The sequence below is a fragment of the Emydura macquarii genome, unplaced genomic scaffold (genome assembly GCF_026122565.2).
Source record: "Emydura macquarii macquarii isolate MOO-44397 ecotype Brisbane River unplaced genomic scaffold, CSIRO-AGI_Emac_v2 contig_3470, whole genome shotgun sequence".
Lineage (NCBI taxonomy): Eukaryota > Metazoa > Chordata > Testudines > Chelidae > Emydura > Emydura macquarii.
In genome coordinates, this window is record NW_027133607.1 from 8,688,873 (window position 1) to 8,707,885 (window position 19,013).

Sequence of the window (19,013 nt, forward strand, 5' to 3'; positions counted from 1 at the left end):
ACTGCCTCTTCAGGGCAGGAACTGTCTGACTTTGTACAGCACTCTGAACAATAGAACCCTGATCCTGATTGGAATTCTGGGTGTTACTGTAATGTGTGTATGCGAACACACACACATATATGACTTTATATATTATATACATAAAACCTATATATTAAAAAAACCCTCTGTTGGCCCTGGCACTTATGGCATGCTTTAACTCACTGTACAGGAGTTTGTAACCAGTTGCAACAAAAATACCCTCCCTGTTTCTCTTTTGCAATCTCTTCATAGCTGATATTTCTAAACAAGCTTGTTTTCCAGATCGTCAATTATAGTTTTTCAACACTTAATTGTTAAAATTCTCAAGTAGTCTCAGACAAGGATAATTATGTATCTTCAGGACGTAGTCTCCTCTCCACTTTTTTCAGTCTTGAACTAAAGCTTTTGAAACTCTTATCTATTACAAACAGAAACCTGAACTGAATCCAGGGTTTTGCTACATTCTGCTGAATTTTTACTAACTTAAATATGACAAAAAATCAAAATCTCTTCTCTAGATAAGACACTGAAACCAACAAGGGCAAAAAGATCTCTGGGACTAGTGGAAACAAAATGAAATCTCTTCAAGGGACCTGGGTTTATTTTTAAGTCATGTAGGATGTCTGACTTGTTACTTAGTAAAATAGGAGATGACTTCGTCATGATGCTGCCTTTGCAGATCCCCACTGTAGGAGTTGGCATAACTATGTAGCGTAAGTTTAAAACAAAATAAACAAAATAAAAAATTTGTGGTCAGTATCGACTTGCAAAATAAGTTTGTGTACAACAGATGCTTCAAAAGTTTTGGTCCTAGAGTCAGACTCACAGGATTGTCTTACTAACTGGTGTTTGATTAGTCTTAACGAGATCCACTTGTGTTTAAATGGACTTGCGAAGTTGAATAAATGTTAATATACTCTTTTAATGTGAATATTTTACTCTCATGCTTCACAAGGGCAGATTCATATAAAGGCCCAAACTTCCACACCTATAGTTCATGTTTATGCCGAGGGATTCCTTCTTATCCATGAAGCTTATCTCAGTGTATAAGTGCTGAGCTGCAGCAGCCATTTTTCTGGAAAATGGTGGTGGAATCTCTCTCTCAATATAGACCAAAAATGAAAATAAGCTGACAGTTGTCCCTTAATACGAATTCCTATTAGCTTGCCATCAGAATTTTGCATGCCAATGTTTCTGAGCTAATGATACAGCAATATTAGCCGCCCGAAGTGAGTCTTCCTGCTACTTTATCATAGGAACTATTACAAGACTTGTCCTACGTTATTTACCACTCTGACCTTTCAAGTGTCATCTGAAAACCATGTTTTCCTCCTGCCCTAACAATCCTTTTAAGATTGACTTATCACTTCCAGTTACAATAGCAACTCTTAATAGAATATTTTTGATGCTGAGGGTGACTGTTCCAAAAGAAATAGATTTAACAGCATGTGGTCTGGTGGACGGAGCATTGAGCTGGGAGCTTGGGAAGTACCTAATTCTCGTCCGAACTCTCTTACTCAGTTGCTGTTGGTAAGTTTGCTAACTTGATTTGAACCAATCAATAAAACGGGTTTACTTATTTCATAGGGATGTATGGAAGATTGTTTGCACATTGCCTTGAAGATGAAAAGGTGCCAGCATAAATATTTATATTTTAACATACTGTTGAGTAGAAAAGCTTCCTGTGTATTGGTGGTGCTGGGAGCTTTTGGAGGACAGCCTGGAGAATCTTGCTGGTAAAAGTGGAAATTCTCTTCGTCATGCATTCCCTTTAGTCTGAAGGAATGTTTCGACCCTTATAGCATTGACCTTATAATGGCTTAGCTCTTCTCATCAAAGGCTTTGAAAGTGCTTTGTAATGATGGATTCCCATTTGTAAAATGGGGCAGTATTTCAGGTACATAAGTAACTAGTTGAAATTCATGTGGGAGTAGAAGTTGGGTTCCCCGATTGTTCGTTCTCCTGATGCCTCCCTAATAACTCATGTATTAAAATTATTGATTAAATATATTTGCTGTTGGGTAATATTCACAGTCCATTAATACTGATTTATATTGGAATACTTCAGCAGACTAGGAAACTGAAACATCACTGTTAATTGTTTTAACTTGTTACTGAATCCAAAGCGTTTACCTTTCAATGCTGTATTCCCTTCTCCACAAAGCACTGGCTGCCTTGATTTTTTTAAGTTAATGTAACTTAATGTTTAAAAATAGTTCTCTTTTAGTATTGTACCAGCACATCTTAATCAGTCCCTCTGCCATCTCTCTAGAGACCTCTGTTTTCTTGGCATTGAAAATCAAATTAACATTAGATTGCCATAATTTGCATTCTTTCAGTGGGAGGCCATCTGACAGCACTAAAGGCAGCCAAGTAGAATTGAATGCACCAGGACTTGTATTTGTCATAGAGGAGACATGGGAAATTGGACATGGGATTTGAGTGGGGAAAAGAGGTTGTCTTTACATCATGGCTTTCCCCCATCCAGGGTGTCTCTATGGTTCAGTGACTTTACTGTGGGCAGGTGCAATGAAGCTTTCATCCTTTCACACCTGAGCTACCATTGTTTCTAAACTTTAATTCCCCTTCAATACCAGTCACTAGAGTGGTGCTGACAAGAGTTTAATAAAAGCATAGATTCTGCAGAAACAGAGCAATGGTCTCTCTCTTCCCCTACTCAGCAGAGAGTTTTCTGGAGTTTTCAAGTTCTGAACACTGTTACCACCCCAATATTAAAGAGAAAAATATGAGACGGTTACTTTGTTCTACTTAACATGGGGAGGTGGATGCAGAGGCAGGGGAGCTCCCCCTAACACTTGTGGAACTGACATCCGTTAATGGATTGTTCAAATATATTTCAAGGCTATTACATTTCATGTCTGTAAAGATACTCTGAATTTTAAGTTTTAGACTGTCAGTGTGCAAGTTTCCAGGAAGTGTCATGACTGTCTGCGTTAATATGTTGTCACCTAGACTTAACATTTTCCTTTACTTAACACATCAGTATTGAGAGCAAACATGAAGTCACAATCCTAGGAGGACTCAATGAATTTGTAGTGAAGTTTTATGGACCACAAGGAAGTAAGTATGTGTCCTTATGATTTTTTCATAGTCAAAATACTTCATGATGGCTTCAGGAAGAACAGAAACAAATGGCCAAGTACCACGTTGGTTGTTCATCTGTAGTTACTGGGAGCCCCCAGCAAATTTGGAATCTGAAAATTGGAGCAAGAGGTCAAGACATGTCATTGCACTTAAGTTGCATCTTTACCACAATCTATCCAATTTTCCCAGCTGATGGTAGGGGAAGACAGACAGGGGAGCTGAATTTCAAACCTTAATATTGGATAAACATCCTCTCTCATAACAGAATGGCAGGTTGGTAGTTTTGACTGCTGTGCAGAGTGACGGCATTACCTTAAAATAGGGCTTAAATTTCAAAGGTCCTGAGCGCCACCACTTCTGGTGCTCTGCATCTGGGAAAATCTTGTCCATCGGTTGAATTTTAAGTGCTTGTAAACAAGATTGAAGGCAAAAATGGGTTTTCTGAATGAATTAGCTCTCTTGCTGGATCTCTAATGTCTTAAATTAGTAACGTGTCTCAAAGTAAGTAGATTATTTTAACTTTTATGGTCTGAATAAGACACTTGGGCGTTTCTGCTGAAAACTAATGTAATATCAGTTAAAATCAGTGCCTCGGTAGAAACTAAGGCCCTTCACATCTTGGGCGAAAGGCCATTACTGTCTGTCTGTGTTCTGTGTCAAAGGAAGGAGGTTTGACATGAGGGCTTATTCCAAATGATTATTTTTCCAGGTCTTTTTTACTTAAAGACATTGTGCTTTTATTCTAGCCAGAGTTCTGCAGTATGTCTAACACCTGCATTTTTCTTTGATTGCAGCACCATATGAAGGTGGAGTGTGGAAAGTTAGAGTGGACCTTCCTGATAAATACCCTTTCAAATCCCCATCTATAGGTAACCAATCATCACTTCCAATCTAAGTCTATCTGGTTGCTTATGTTGTAGAGATGCTAAGTACTATTTTATAGCATTTTCATAAATTAAGTTATACCAGCAGTTACTGCTATAACTTTTTTTTACTTTATTTCACTGATTTTTATTCAGTGATTTGACTGAAGTCAGAGGCCTTCTGCAGGTTTCTGATAACCTTAACATTAAAGCATAAATCCTAATATTAACATTAAAACATAAAAGGATGGTCTTGTAGTTAAATTACTGGACTGGAATTCAGGAAGTCTGGATTCAGTTCCTGAGTGAGCTACAGACTTTCCTGTGTGCATTGGGCAAGTTACTGTCTGTTCCCCATCTAGAAAAATGGGGATACTTTCCTATCTCACAGGACTGTAAAGATAAATTCATTAATGTTTGAGGAGCTCAGATGTTATAGTGAATACACGGGGGTGCACTCACAGTTATCTAGATAGAATTATTCATTAACATATACTGTGGTCTATGTGCTCTTTATACTGTAATGTACATTCTTGGGTTGACCCCAAATTCAGAAGTAGGCTGTCCGTGATCTTCTTTCCAGCAGCATGAATTGGAGGCCTGAAATGCAGAAGCTGAAAACTGGTTTTACTAATCACCTTGGTTTTACTAACAACAATGTTCTTGTAGTATGTGAAACAATATAGGACTCAGCTGCTGTATGGTCACAATAGTAGCAACACTATAAAATTGGTTCGTGCCCATTTGGCTGAAGTAGTAATTATCCATGTTCATACTGAACAAATCAGTATCTTGGTAAGCCAGAGTTCTTCTTTTAGGACATATCCATCGTGTCTTTCGGTCTTGAATAGTGGTGATCTAATTTCAGTATTCTTTTAAACTCCTCCAATAGTTTGAAAATGATGAATAAAAATTATCTAGTGGTGTTTGAAAAACTGAAGCAAGTACAGCTACATGATGAGGTTTCAACATCCCTTTCTTGGGTTATGAAATAAGTGCTGCTAACTCAAGGAGTGACTTGGCAGTTTCCCATTGAAAGGGCATACTTGTAGTTCAATCCACTGAAGTATTTTGAGGAGTCTTCCATCTAAAGAACTGAGAACAGCTTGAGGAAAATTGATATGGAAACTTGACAAAGTGAGTTGGACTAGATGGGTCCCTTCCAATCCCAACATCCTGAGTTGAAGTCAGTGGCTATTTGCTGATTACTTAAAATATTCTTACATGGACACTATGTTCTATTTAAAATCTTTGCTGCTTGCCTGCAAACTAATCTGTCCATCCCTTGTATTAACTATGCCATTGTGTAGATAGTATCATTGTATCCCCATCTTGTATCTTTATCTTACTTTTATAAAAAAAAAAATTCTTATGAGCCCCCAAGATGTGTGTCTAACCTGAATAACCACATAATCTTGTGCTACAACCCTTGACCTTCCTTTCACTGTCCATCCCACAGTCATATCTTTTCAATTGTAAACTGTTCAGGTTGGGCCTGTCTCTCTGAGAAGCACATAAGAGTCAAAAGTATGCTATAAAATCAGTTTTGCATCAAATCAGATTCCCAGCCCCCATAAACGAGTGTATCAGTTTGCAAACTATAAGTATAGTGCATAACCATGCCAGCAATCTTAGATGTGAATGAGAGGCTGCTTAGACAAATTGCAGTAAGCACACAACCCCTGCCTGGCTTATTTAGTTTAACACATTGATAAAAAGTTTAGTGCCAAAGTGCAATTCTGCTCTGAAAACTCACTCAACCGATCTGCTCCTTGTGTGTGTTTGAAGTCATGCTGCTGACTTAGAAGCAAAAATAAGTTTGCTCCCATGAGCCCAGCAGAGCCTACACAGCTAAGACTAAGCCAGATTCTATTCCTTGTACATCAGTTGTTTGCTATGTTCCAATCAATCACATTTGAAGATAGTGAGGTTGCACTGGTGTTGTTGAGGACATAATTTCTCCTGGAGAACCTTTTAATCCTGGTTGTGCTATGAAAGGTAGAAAACAACCTGGGATCAGAGACTGAATAGCGGAGCTTACAATTAGAACATCTTTTTGCTGGTAAATCAAGCATGTTTGATTGTAGGTTTGTTGTTCATTGCCTTGATGTCAGTGTCTGTTTTCCATTCTTACCTCACCAGATGCCCCCTTGCACTCGTACTCTGCCTCACAAATACCCACTTGTGACTGTCAAAGCGCCTCTCCCCCATTGAAGAGTCTGGCTGCTGCTCTGGTGTTCATCTTCTCATCTTGAGAGAAGGCTGCTAGCAGGTGGAGGGGGCTAGCAACCTCCTGGATGGAGTAGCATTGAGCTAAGTCTCCAGGCTGAATAAACCATAGAAATGGAAGGGACCCGGATAGGTCACCTAGTCAAGTCCCCTGCACTGTTGCAGGGCTAAGTATTACTTAAACCATCCCTGATAGGTATCTGACTAACCTGTTCTTAAACACCTCCAGTGCTGGAGCTTCCACAATCTCCCTAGGTAACTGGTGACTGCTAAGATAGCTCTGTTTGGTTTAGTCTCCGACCTGGCACAGGGAGCTGAATTCCCATCAGCTGCTCAGCACAGGAACTTCTGGGAGCTGGAAGTGGAATTGGGCAGTGACTGCTGGGGCAGAGTATGGAAGACACTGGTATCCAGTGGAGGCAGTAAGGCAGCCGCAAGAGGGAGGAGGTTTGTATTTTCTTTGACTTACATTTCTGCCACCCTTTTACTTCTGCCACCTTAGTCTGGCTTATAGGCTAGAGCCAGAGCTGGGTGAACTTTTGGCCCTTCTCTACAGGGACAGCAAAATCTCAACATAATGCTCTTGTGAAGAGAGGGAGAAAGTACCTCAAGTCTTTCTCTAGTAACCAATCTACCTGGTGCAGGCGTGGAGGCTTTGGAGGAGTTGTGTCCAGTCATCCTCAACTAGAAGCTGTGCCAGGTTTGAAGGAGGCTTGTGAGTAGGAGAGTCAGAGGAAATGCAGCAGTAAGCTACGACTGGGTTGTGTGCTGTTCAGCTAATGATACTCTTCAGTTCCCATGAGGCAAGAGATTGAAGACACAGTTGCCCCCCACAAGCCCAGGATCACTAGAGTTTGGGGCAGTTAATGAATATTTGGGGCGGTTAATGAATATGGTTTAACTGGCAAGATTCTTCTCGGGTTTGGTCTAAGTAATTTATTGATCTGTACTGAAAGGAGAAAAGGCAAGACAACTTCATTATAATGGTGATTCCGAGAAACAGATGACATGAGACTCTAGGGCAGGCACAAGAAGATTAGTCACTGCATACATTACAGCACTAGGGATACGGATTCCACTGCACCAGTTGCACACAGAAGGCAGTGTAAATTGTCTGCGTAAGTCAGTAAATCATGTAAAATACAACTATCAAACTAAGTTCCCTTTTCTAATTAATAATAAATTATATCTTGTATGTTAAAACTTTAAGACGAGTGCTCTTTTTGCAGCTTTCCCTGTTTCTCTCTAGTGGTCTGGAAGAACTTGCGTATAGTCCATTCGAGGTTTAGAAATCTTTAATGTGAACTTGAACATAACACTTTTTTTTTGGGTAACAAAGCAGCATAGTGGTTTGGGGAGTGTATTGAGTGTTCCAAAGTGCTCTTCATGAAGTGTTTGGTCCTTCCTGTGCTGAAAGTGGACTCCAATAGGCAGTTTCCAACTTTTTAGAAACCACCTTTTATCCCAACATGGCACAAAGTGCAAGGTACACAAGAATTTGACTCACCAGACTATTTGGAGCTTCAACGTTGTGCTCTCCTTAGAGAAGTGTAACAAATAATTTTGTTCAGTTTGTTAAACGGGTTGGACCTGGTTAATACCCAGATGATGAATCTCAATGGAAAATCCAGATGCTTCAAGAATTGGTGCAGATAATTCATAGATGTTGCTCTTTTTGATTTTTGTACTGAACCAGTGCTCTAGTCAAGTACCAGTGACTCTGTGCTGCTGAAGAATGTCTTTCAGAATAGACTTAAAGCTGAAATCCCGCCTGCCTGTGTTTGAAGATTATATGGCACTTCTTGCAGGAGAAGTATTAGCCCTCGTCATGGCTGCTTTCCAGTTGTGGTCATTGTGTAGAAGGAATTACTTCGTGTCTTACTCAGCTTTAACATTACACTTTGTTAAATAACGCCTCACCCCAGAGGTGGTGCTCTCCCAAGTGCGTCCCATTTATAGTTATAAAGCATCCTGGGCTTGCCCTGCATGAAAGGAGCTATAGAAATGGAAGTTGTCTTTACTAATGCATTTACAACTTTCATTATCTTGGCCTGTGAGTATCTGCCACCTACTTCTGACTATGCATATTCATGTTGTCTTTGTGCCTGTCAGATAACTCACCGAAGCTATCAGGCTCAAAATAGTCTTGATGCAAGTTCTGATTTTTCTTTCAAAGCAAGTGAATTTTTTTATCGGAAATTGGCATTTCCTTTTAGAATGCATGCGTATAAGCCTAACAGCGAGCGTGCACATCCTGGTGTCCAGCTGTGACTCTGATCTTGAGGCTTCACATGTGGAGAAACAAAGCAAATTTCCACACTGCCACTAAAATACTGGGTTTGGGTGTTAAATTAAATCCACCCAATTCAGACAACTCTCAAACTTACTATATTTTTTAAAAAGTGACTGATTTTGCTAGAAATTTGTCATGTTGCCTTTTGAAAATTGTTTAAGCTGCTTTTTTTTTTATTAGTGCCCTTGGCCATTGGTTTAATAATTCCACCCCCTGCCCATTTGTAAAAAACCCAAGCTCTGTCTGACTTGTTTAGAAGTTGGTTCCTTCTCTGTCTCCAGTGGGTGATCTGTTTTCAGCTGTTTACTATTTGAAATACCCTGTTGGCCTTTCATTTTTTCCTTTAGGATTTGATATCTTCGGGGAAACATTTTTTAGTTTCTTCCTGTTTTTAAAAATTGTGAAATGTTTTTAAATGTACTGTTTCAGGATCCCAAATCCTGAGAATACTTTGTGTAAATGTAAAAGCATAAGTAATTATCTATTCATAAGCTTCCAAACACGGTGAGATTAGGATTTAATGGGTCTCTTTCCTTGATACCACAAACACCTGTACCCAAGACGTGTATTTCCTTCCCTGCTCGGATGTTAAAGTGATGTTGCCAATTGCTTGTAGAAGAAATGGAAACCTAGGAACCTGAACTCCTGTTTTGGTGTCTAGAAGCTTCTGAATATTGCTGGAATCACTTTGATTCCTTTTTGTAATCTTTTCTCTGCAGTGTTTTGACTATAAAAGAAGTGTGCACAATATTCCAAAAGACCATAATTATATCTCAAAATAACTTCCATATAGTCATACCTCAAGTCCTTGTTTCTCCTCCAGTTCTGTGGCTAGTCTAATTTAGCTACAGTATCTTGCATTTATATAGCACCTTTCTTCCCAAAGTAAACTACCGGCTATATATAGGGATCAGTGCAGCCATCCCTATATATAGGGATCAGTGCAGCCACCTCTGGTGTGAAATGTGGTAGCTACTTAATAGTACAGTACTTGGCAACACACCTGATCTCTCCTAGACTGAGCTCATTTTTTTTTTTTTTAACTGCAACTTCTATTTTTACTTCCAGCTCCTAGCTGGATTGCCTTACAATTGAGTACTTAAAATTTCATGCGTCACTTATCACCCCTGATCATTATGAATTTGCTTTCCACATATATACCAATTCTTACTCTAACATAGAAGAAACTTGAAAATGCCCGTTCCTCCAAATAAGCTATGCTTTGTATAAAGGGAAGGATGAAATGCCAAAAGGCAATATGCGTCCACTCCTCCCTTCTGTTCTGTTGACACATACTGAACACTTGATACAGATTCCATGCCACAGTCAGGGAATGGAAACAGGCTGACAAAATGTAGAAGCTGCTTTCAGCATGACTTGGCACAGATTCACAATATCTCTTGTGCCAGTCACTGAAGCCTGTGTGTCATGTGACGGTCTACCTAAGCAATAAGGTGAATGGACTGTTGGCACAATTCCCAATGTGGCAGTTCTGCAGGTTTTGCTAGATTTTCTAGACTCTGCTCTTTAACACTTTGTTTTAGTTAAATTATTGAATAGTCCCTTCCAATTAGGAAAGGGACTATCTAATGATTAACCCAAGACTGGGAGTCCTGAGATCACAGCTCAGCCACTGTTTTGCCGTGACTATGGGCAAGTCATTTAACCTCTCTGGCTGAGTTTCCCCATCTATTTATACATCAGAGATTGGAGGTATAATGTTGCAGAAGTATCTAAGATACTGTATTAAAATGCTACAAACATGCAAAGTACTGTAATAAGTAAAAATAGCTGTGGGACAGTTTACATTACTTGTGATGTTTGCAATGTAAACTGTCCCAAGCTGTTTTGTTAGTGATTTTGGTGTTATAAAGCACATTTCACATTTAGTTTAAAGTACTTAGAGGTAAACAAACAGTCAAAGCCTGTACAAAAATAGGTTTGTGGTCTGGAGTTGGCGTACCAGATTCCAGGACCTCTACTGTGGTGTAATGAATGCCTCTGTGCTAAGGTGGTGCACCGTTTACAGCACTATTTGTCTGATATGATTCGTTAATATGCTGAATAATCTCTTAACCTGAGACTCCTTAAAAGAACCTTAATTTATAATTTTCGTTGGCAAGAGGAAGAGATTATCTAATGCAGAGCAATGCACAAGGTATTTTTGGGGTTTTCTCTGAGTGCTGTTGTGCCTCAGTTTCCCCCATATGTTACTCCGGTGATTTGGTACTGGGAAATGGGTGTGTGATCGTTGCAGAGGCCACTGGAGGGCAGAAGGATCTTCCCCAGCCACATGTCTGCCAACCAGACCCCTTTGTCCTCCTGAGTCAGCCAGCTGCAACAGGTTATAGCAGTTGGAGACCAGGAGGAGTGGCCACTTTACCTGGGAAGGAGACAAAGGACTGGAGAGGGGCAAAGGGATGGGTCTGTGAGTGGCTGGGTGGAAGAGGCAGTCCCCTGTGAGGGCTCAGGGGGATTGGGGCCCAAGAAGGGGGGCTCTCTGGGTGGTCGCTGCTGTAACTTCTAAGTAAGCTGCTAACTAAATCGGTCTACACTGTGATCCTGAGAACTATTAAACCCTTCTGACTTCCACGCTGGCTATGAATTGCTTCTGACTGCAAGGCGGGGTGTATGGCCCCTTTGAGGGCATGTAGGGCTCCTCAGAATCCCGGCCAGGAGGTCTCATAGGGGGAACTCAGGCAGAGCAGGGGTGCTTAACGCTGCGGGGCCAGAGTCGGGAGGCAGCTGCACGGGTGTGTGGAGACCCGAGAGCAGACTCCGAAGCACTAGAGTCCTGGCTGGCTGCGTCCCGAGTGGTTTCAGAGCCCTGTTTTGGGGGACTCTGTCACACAGCATTGTATACAAACCCAAGTCCATTATTATTTGTACTGTGGTAGCATCCAGGATCCCATTGTGCTAGGCGCTGTACAAACACAGCACAGAAAGATGGTTCCTGCCCCAAGGAGCTTACACTCAAGTATAAGACGAGACAACAGATGGGGGAGCACAAGGAAACTGAGACCGTATTGATCAGCGTGCGAGGCAGTGGTCCCAGCAAATCATTGTGTGGTATCTCAACCCACTGCATCTTGGTGCAGAGGCAAGAGTACAACCACAGAGCTGTGCTATAGCCTGACTGAATAATTACAACACTCACTCGAACAGAACGCTCAAATCACAGCTGCTTTATGACGATTTGCATGTCAACTACTGCGCTGAGATAATGGGTCAGGAATGGCCAGCTCATACCTAATCTGGTTACGGCATTCGGCCGTTCATGTGGCACTGCAGTAACAGAGGCTCTTTACGTAAGATAGATGTGAATCTGCTGCCATGATTGTTCAGGCAGGAATGAGGTTAAAAAGTCCAGCTGGCCTTGACTTATGAGATGAGTACCCACATGGGGACCAGGATGAGGAGGAGGTGTAAGGTTGAATCCAAAAACAAGTGATGGATGCAACCTGGCTACACTTCTGCTAGGTTCCACTGAAATGGTCTGAGCTCCTTTTAAAGGTGGCATTGCTTTATTCCTGGTGGTGTTCAGTCCCATAAGGTTACTTTCTTGCCAAGAGGGAAGAGATGATGCTGAAAGTTGAAACGTACTGTTTGCCCTTTTTTTGTCCTGTGTACCTCAGCAAGGCTACCTATCCCTGCGCTTGTTAAAGGGTTGTGCTAGGCATCAGAAAAAGCTTCATGGGACCTCTCTCACAACCTACCAGCAAGCTGACTGTACTTTGAGCCCAGATAAGCAATTGACTGCCCTTTGAGGCAATACATGGTGGAATGCAGCCAGTTCCTGATACGGAAGGGAAGTACTGACTGGTGTAAGAATGTCCCAGCTGCTGCAGGCCAGCATCGCAGGTAGTTTGTGCAATTGCAGTGATGGAAGGGATAGTGAAACAGCTTCCAATCCATGTTCCTGTTGATTCTTCGTCCTGCACTACTGTATTTCCAGTACCAAAGCAGTCATTCCACCTGAGGAGGTGGACAAGAGGCCCTGATGCAGTCAGGACAAGCTGTCTCAAACAATCTGTGGGGTTCAATGCCAAAGGTATGTTTACACTGGAAAGAAAAAGCCATGGTACCAAGTCTCAGAGCCTGGGATCAATAGATGCAGGCTTGCAGGGTTCAGGCTGTGGGGCTAAAAATAGTGGTGTAGATGTTCCCGCTTGGGCTGGAGCCTGGGCTTCGAGACCTCGCACCTCACCCCTCCCCCTCCAAGTCTTGGAGCCCAGGCGTCAGCCCAGGCAGGAACATCTACATAGCTGTTTTTAGCCCTGCAGCCCAAGCCTGTCAGTTGACCTGGGCTCTGAGACTTGGCACCACAAGTTTTTCTTTTTTCTTTTCAAAGGAGAGAGCTTTTGACTCCAGCTCATCAGGAAGGAACAGGACAGATGCCTTTAGAGATAACAACTAGTCATCTTGGTATTCTTGTTCTGCCTCTAAGGAAGAATATATCCCAGAGAAGGTAGTATCTGATTGTGAGCAAGCACTGCCAGTACGTTGAACCTACCTTTGGGCTATTCATAGCCACTTCTTACTTGGCTGACCACTGCCTCCAGAAACTGTCCTTGCTGTCAGCTTAAAGAAGTCTCCTTGTGGCACACTGCTGTGAATAATCCATTCAGAAGAGCATCCTTGCAAGGTGTCAGAGATTGATTACATGCTACCATAGTACATGTGTTTTAGTGTGGGTTTTGACAAAACTAGAAGCTAGTACCCTGAATGCACAAATCTGTCCATAGAAGCCACCAGAAGTAGATGATAGAACATAGGAGTCTGTCCTCAGATACAGAAGCCTGTAGCTTTTCATTCAGAAATGTCAACTGGTTACTGTAGAAGATGTCCCATGTGAACTTCAATTGATTTTGACTATCAAGATAGCTTCTTATTATAGCCACTTAGTCTGTAAGGCACAAGTTCGCTTATGGCTTCTTCAGTGAAGGACAAACTCCTGTAGTTGCAGAAGTATAAGGTGACTCTGATAATAGTTCAAAGGTTTAGACTCTTATTTCTAAATTTCAGACATCAGGAAACTGCTTCACTATCATTCTGCCCAGAGAGCCAAAATCTCAGAGGAAATTCCGTTGTTTAAGTGTCAGGAGGCCACTGAAGTCTGTGCAGTTCTTGAAATTTTACAGATCTGTTAACTTATTTTGTTTGGCAAAGCCAAGGAAAGATTGGCAGCCTCTAAGTTATGTGTATAAAGGAGGTCTATGCTAGAATAAATTTGTGGGCCCTGTCAACCAAATAAATGGCTACTTCAGGGTTTTCAGTGAAGTATCAATAAGACTTCTGCAAAGCAGCATGTTGGGAGCTCAGTACATACATGCGCCTGATATCAAGGGTGGACATCTTATTTTCTGTGTAGCTGCTAAATGAGCTGCCTTATTTGACTAATTAGCATGAAAACGGTTCTTGTGACCAGTACAGATTTAGTACAAATGATGCTGGTTTACCTTAAATGAGACTCGTGGAATACAAATCTTGAAGTACCGGCTCATGCGTACAAGGTAAACTCTGATTATTACAGCATCAAAAGTCTGTTTCGTTTGACACAAACATTTGCTGCTTCAGTAGATGTGTTCGGCACAATGCTTACATCAGACCATCTGATTAAACGTTTATATTCACTTTTGCCCATACAATTAAGGCTTCTAAAGTTGCCTAGTATAGTGTCCTAGCAAAGATGCCGTACTCTTGTGATATAGCTATACTTGTAAAAACTAGCTTTACCTCTGCCTCTGTCCTGCACTGGTAATGCAAATCTTGATTAGGAGACATGACCTGGTTTTTGGATAATGTGTATTACATTGAAAATTCTATTGGTTATCAGCTTATTTAGAGCCCTGCATGACATATTGATCAAGGCTGTAATTTCAACCATACCTAGCCTCTATTTGGAAATATAACTAAGATTCATTATGCTGTCTCATACGGTCACATATCTCTACCTGTAATAGTGCAGGAATAAGTGACTGCACAATTTCCAATAATGTGTGGGACAACTGATATTTGAAAGCCTTATTCGTAATCCAGGACAGAATGAGAAGGGCATGAGAATGGAAGTATGGTTGATTAGATCAACTTGGCCTAGGGGAAAAGATATCTGAGATGGAGGACAAGTCCTATGGAGACTCTTGAAGATTTGAAATGAGATCTCAAAATGGATTAGTAAAATAACTAGGAATGTGGGGAAGGATAAATGGTTTTGTGTTTCTTCTTGTAGAAGAAATACGTGAAATGTAGAGAACTTGAGCCTTACGACATCATGTAAGGAAGGGAGTGGCAATCTTCCAGTCAAGAAGCAATGAAAAAATGAGTACATCCTGGTAGAAGAGTGATCAAGATATCAAATGTGGGTGGTGCTTACACAAACTGGTCTCTTCTTCCAGATCTGTACAATTTTGGAGGATAGCCTAGCCATCTAGGCTAATGAGTTTGGTAGACCTTTCAGATAGATGCTTGGGTGAGGGACCTCTTCTGTTAACAAGTGGGTATATAGAGTTGCAGGCTGCTATGGCGGAGTCAGGAATTGACTAACCAGAAGAGGAGTAAAGGGCTAATGTGTGAAGGAGACATGGATGGAATATCCAGAGTCTGACCTGAATTAGAGGGGAGACAAATTCTGAATCTAGGAGATTACAGATAGCAGAATGGAGAAATGTCATTCTGGCAGCACAGCTAGTCTGTGCTTCAGTATCCTATTTTTGTTACCTTACACTTTCCATCCATCCTTGTGTGTTCCCTCCACCTGTTAAGTCTAGTCTTTTTTAGATTGTAAGATCTTTAAGGCAGGGGCTGTCACTATATATGTCTAGTGCCTAGCACATTGAGACCCACACCCTGGTTCAGGTCTCTAGATGCTAATGCAGTATGAATGTTTGAAGATGATAGAACATCTATTCCAGGCCTGCTTCACTTTCTCAAAGTGAAATATGGAAAGGCTTCTAATAGTTTTTGTATCTGACACTAGTTACTTAAAGTGGTGGAGGCATTAATATATAAAGAATCAAAGAATGTTTTAGGTGAACAGGGATATCTGTTTGCAGAGAAGTTTCATGTGCTTAGGTAATATTTAAAACTGACTTACCTTTAGTCTCCAGAAGAATCTGTGATGATTTCGGCATCATTTTAGTTTTGCATTGCACACATGCAATTTCTGAGCAGTTCAGGCAAATATTACATTATACTTATCTTATAATACCTGGGAAGAAACAGTTAATTCCATATGTCAACTCCAGCTGGGATCCATTCTGTCACTCACTAGTTGAGATCACTTCCTCTTTTGGCTGGAGTTGGTATCAAAATATTTCTTCAGTTTTCTGCATAGAGTAGCCAAACATAAGGTCGTAGAGGCACAAGTTTGCTGAACTCAAACACTGGTGACACACGATGTTGACTACAGAGTCGTATTAGGAATGTAAAACCAATAGTCTTGACTGAAACAGCAAAAATATTATTGGATACTTACTGTAACCTTATGGGGTCAAAATAAAACTTACACCAAAGATTTTAATCATCTTTAAAATTATTTGGTAGAACTTCCTATTTTTTATACATGAAGAAACAGAAAATGAATGGCTTTATTGCAGAAATTTCAGATCACTTACCTAGCAAGCAGTATTCCCTGAGCTGTGCTGGCCTCCAGGGTGGTGATGCTGCACAAAGTAAAGATTGTATATTAAACTCTGGAAAATAGTGTGTTAAGATCTTGAAAAGCTTTTAATGGACATGAAATGAAGGTGACAGCAGCCCTGATAGTGATGTATAAAGAGTTAAAATTATTCAGAGGCAAGTTAGTAGATGCATGTACAAATATCCATTTAGCTGAAAGGGAAATAACCTTTAAGAGCATTACTTTCTATCCCCCGAACAATATTTTTTAGGCATATGTTAAAGTGCCTTCACCACGGCATCTGAGCATTTATTGCAGAAACCAAAAAATCTAATCTATCGATAGAAGCTTAACTCTGCGTCGGCTACCAGTGGGAAGAGTATATGAAACACTTAGACTATCTGCTTTTTGGGGCAGAGATTGTGTTCCTCTCTGTGTACGATATACATCACCTAATGCAGTATATTATAATATAAATAAGAATACATCGCTGAGCCTAGGTTTATCAGAAAAGGTAGTCTCTTTTATTGCAGGGAATGGGGGATCTGTGAGGTGCCATCTACACTTCACTCTGAGATGAGGTCCAGCCTCTCATCTCACATGTGGATTACTGCAGCATTCTTTTCTCTGATCTGGACAAATGCAGTCTTGCCTTGCTCATATCCATTCAAAATGCTGCTGCTAAGATGATTTTCCTAGCCAGTTGCTTTTGACCATGTCACCCCTCTTTTCGCATCCCTCCACTGGCTGCTCCTTCTTTATCACATCAAACATAAGCTATGTCTTCGCTTTGAAGGCCCGTCATGTCCTAGCCCCACCCTATGTATCTCTTTTGACTCCGATCAGCCAATGATGTCATTTCCCTTGCCCACTTGCTAAATTTTCAAACATGCACCTTTGTGTTTTCTCCTATGCTGCCCCCTGTGCTTAGGAGGAGCTCCCTGTGGACATCCCCAAAACTAACTCATTATTCAGCTTCCAAACTCTCCTTACAACACTCCTTTTCCATGATGCTTACAAAAACTTGACAACAGCTAGGCTGCTGGTGTACTGAGACTGTTGTCTATTATGCTGACCAATAGTCTCATTGCTTCTTTCCCTGTTTGTCTGTTTCCATCTTTCTTGTTTTTTTTTATTTAGATTGCAAGCTCTTTGAGGGAGGGACAGGCTTTTTGGTCAGTATTTGTACAGCACCTAGCATAAAGGTATCCAAGTCCATAACTAGGGTTCATAGATGCTACAGTAATACAAATAATGAGGATTAACTTAACTCAGTAGCTAACTGCTGAAAAATGTGCCCCTGGGTGCTGTTTAGCAGATGTAATCTTAAAGTGCAAAGTAAGTTGGTTTATAGTGACATTCTTGTGTTGTATTAAACCATAGAATTTTTCGTTACTCTAAACTAGATGCCAGAACAAAAAGCATTATCAAAATAGCAAAAGGTTTTTAGTTTAGCCCCACACTTCTTAGACTGCCTGAATCTTGAAATGGAAACATTTTTGTTGCTGTATTTGCTAAAAACCTGAGGTATCAATTGTTCTCTTGCTGTAGTGCTACAGAATATTAAGTGCTACCTGTATATTTCTGCAGTACCATATGCCTCTAAATGCCTCATGAAGGCTGCTTACTATGGAGATTGAAAATGTATAGAAGACCTTGTTTGGAAAGAGCATTTTAGAAAGAAAGTTTAATCCTAGAGCAAACATTAAACTTAGATCTTTTTGTTTAGAGTTTGTTTCAGAAACCCTTCAGCTTGGTAAAGCATTTTATCTAAAAAGAGCATGTGTTTAGTGGTTCTGATGGGCAATATTTTTCAAGATCATACTGGATGCAAAACCTTGGATTACAATTGTGCATAAACAGGAGCTTTTGATGAGCTTGAAGGGAACAGCAGAGGACCCTAGGGTCAGATATGACTTGTATATTTGAAAGGTCACATAGCTAAATATAGCTAAGCCAAGGTTTCCATTGAAATTATTCAGATGAGGGCTCACTTCTTTTGTGTAAACTATTTGCCAAGTGTGCTATATTTTTGTGGCTATTTTCTGCTATTAACCAATGTCTCTTTGCAGGATTCATGAATAAAATTTTCCATCCCAATATTGACGAAGCGTAAGTAAATCTTTAGTGTGTGGTATTTCTGATTAGGCTTACTATCTAATTCTAGCTGTTATGCTTTCATAAGACAGCCAAAGCAACTTTTTCAGTGTGCTAATAGGGTTGGATAAAGCTGTCATCTAATCTAACACTGACAGTCTAGGGAAAAAATTTGATCTGCGAGGACAGTGTTTCATAAAACTACCCCACAGGTACCTTTCCTGGTAGAGTTCAGGCTGTATTCAGTACTGAGTAGGAAACATGCTGCAGAAGTCTTCCGCATATGTGATCTATGCATAGGCAACATTGGGTGCCATTTATAAATAAATGAGGCACATGTTGTGGCATAGAAGGTCCAGAGTTGCCAGTCCTCCTTTTCACAAATATTGTCTCAAATCAAAGATTAACTCTAGACCCACCAGCCCCTATATCATTTGACATTAGTTCATACAAGTATGTAAAATGCATACTAGAAAACCCTTCCTAAAGGAAACCATAAAAATCTGCTCACTTACATATAGTCAGTTTAAGATGTCTGTTAAAGGAAGCCCCTCCTTCTTCTCCAGTCTTCAGTCTCACTAGTGAGATCCTCACATGCAAATACTGGCTCCAAGTTGCTGTGCCCATTCTCTTAATCCCTTGCTTAGAAAAATCTAGTTTCGGTACATAGTATGAAAGCTCTCCTTGTCACTATGGCTGCCCTATATTTTGCTCTCCTCCAAAGTGTAATAATTGATCCCTGCTTGGTGGTGTGGAGTGTGAGGGGTTAAAATAGCTAAATACTTTT

At 40.6% G+C, this 19,013-nt stretch overlaps 1 protein-coding gene across 4 annotated transcripts in view; it reads left to right on the forward strand.

Annotated features, from left to right (window-relative positions):
* Positions 1 to 19,013, forward strand: part of UBE2H (ubiquitin conjugating enzyme E2 H) — a 62,881-nt gene that overhangs the window by 27,217 nt on the left and 16,651 nt on the right. For 3 of the 4 annotated variants that reach the window (XR_010917438.1, XR_010917437.1, XM_067535001.1), the window contains exons 2-4: positions 3,026 to 3,102; positions 3,921 to 3,995; positions 18,202 to 18,241. Coding sequence is in view for 2 of the 4 variants with exons in the window: in XM_067535001.1 (XP_067391102.1) it covers positions 3,026 to 3,102; positions 3,921 to 3,995; positions 18,202 to 18,241 (192 nt within the window). In the remaining 2 variants the exon portion in view is untranslated. The remainder of the gene's footprint in view (positions 1 to 3,025; positions 3,103 to 3,920; positions 3,996 to 18,201; positions 18,242 to 19,013) is intronic. The other variant, XM_067535002.1, reaches the window with a different exon arrangement.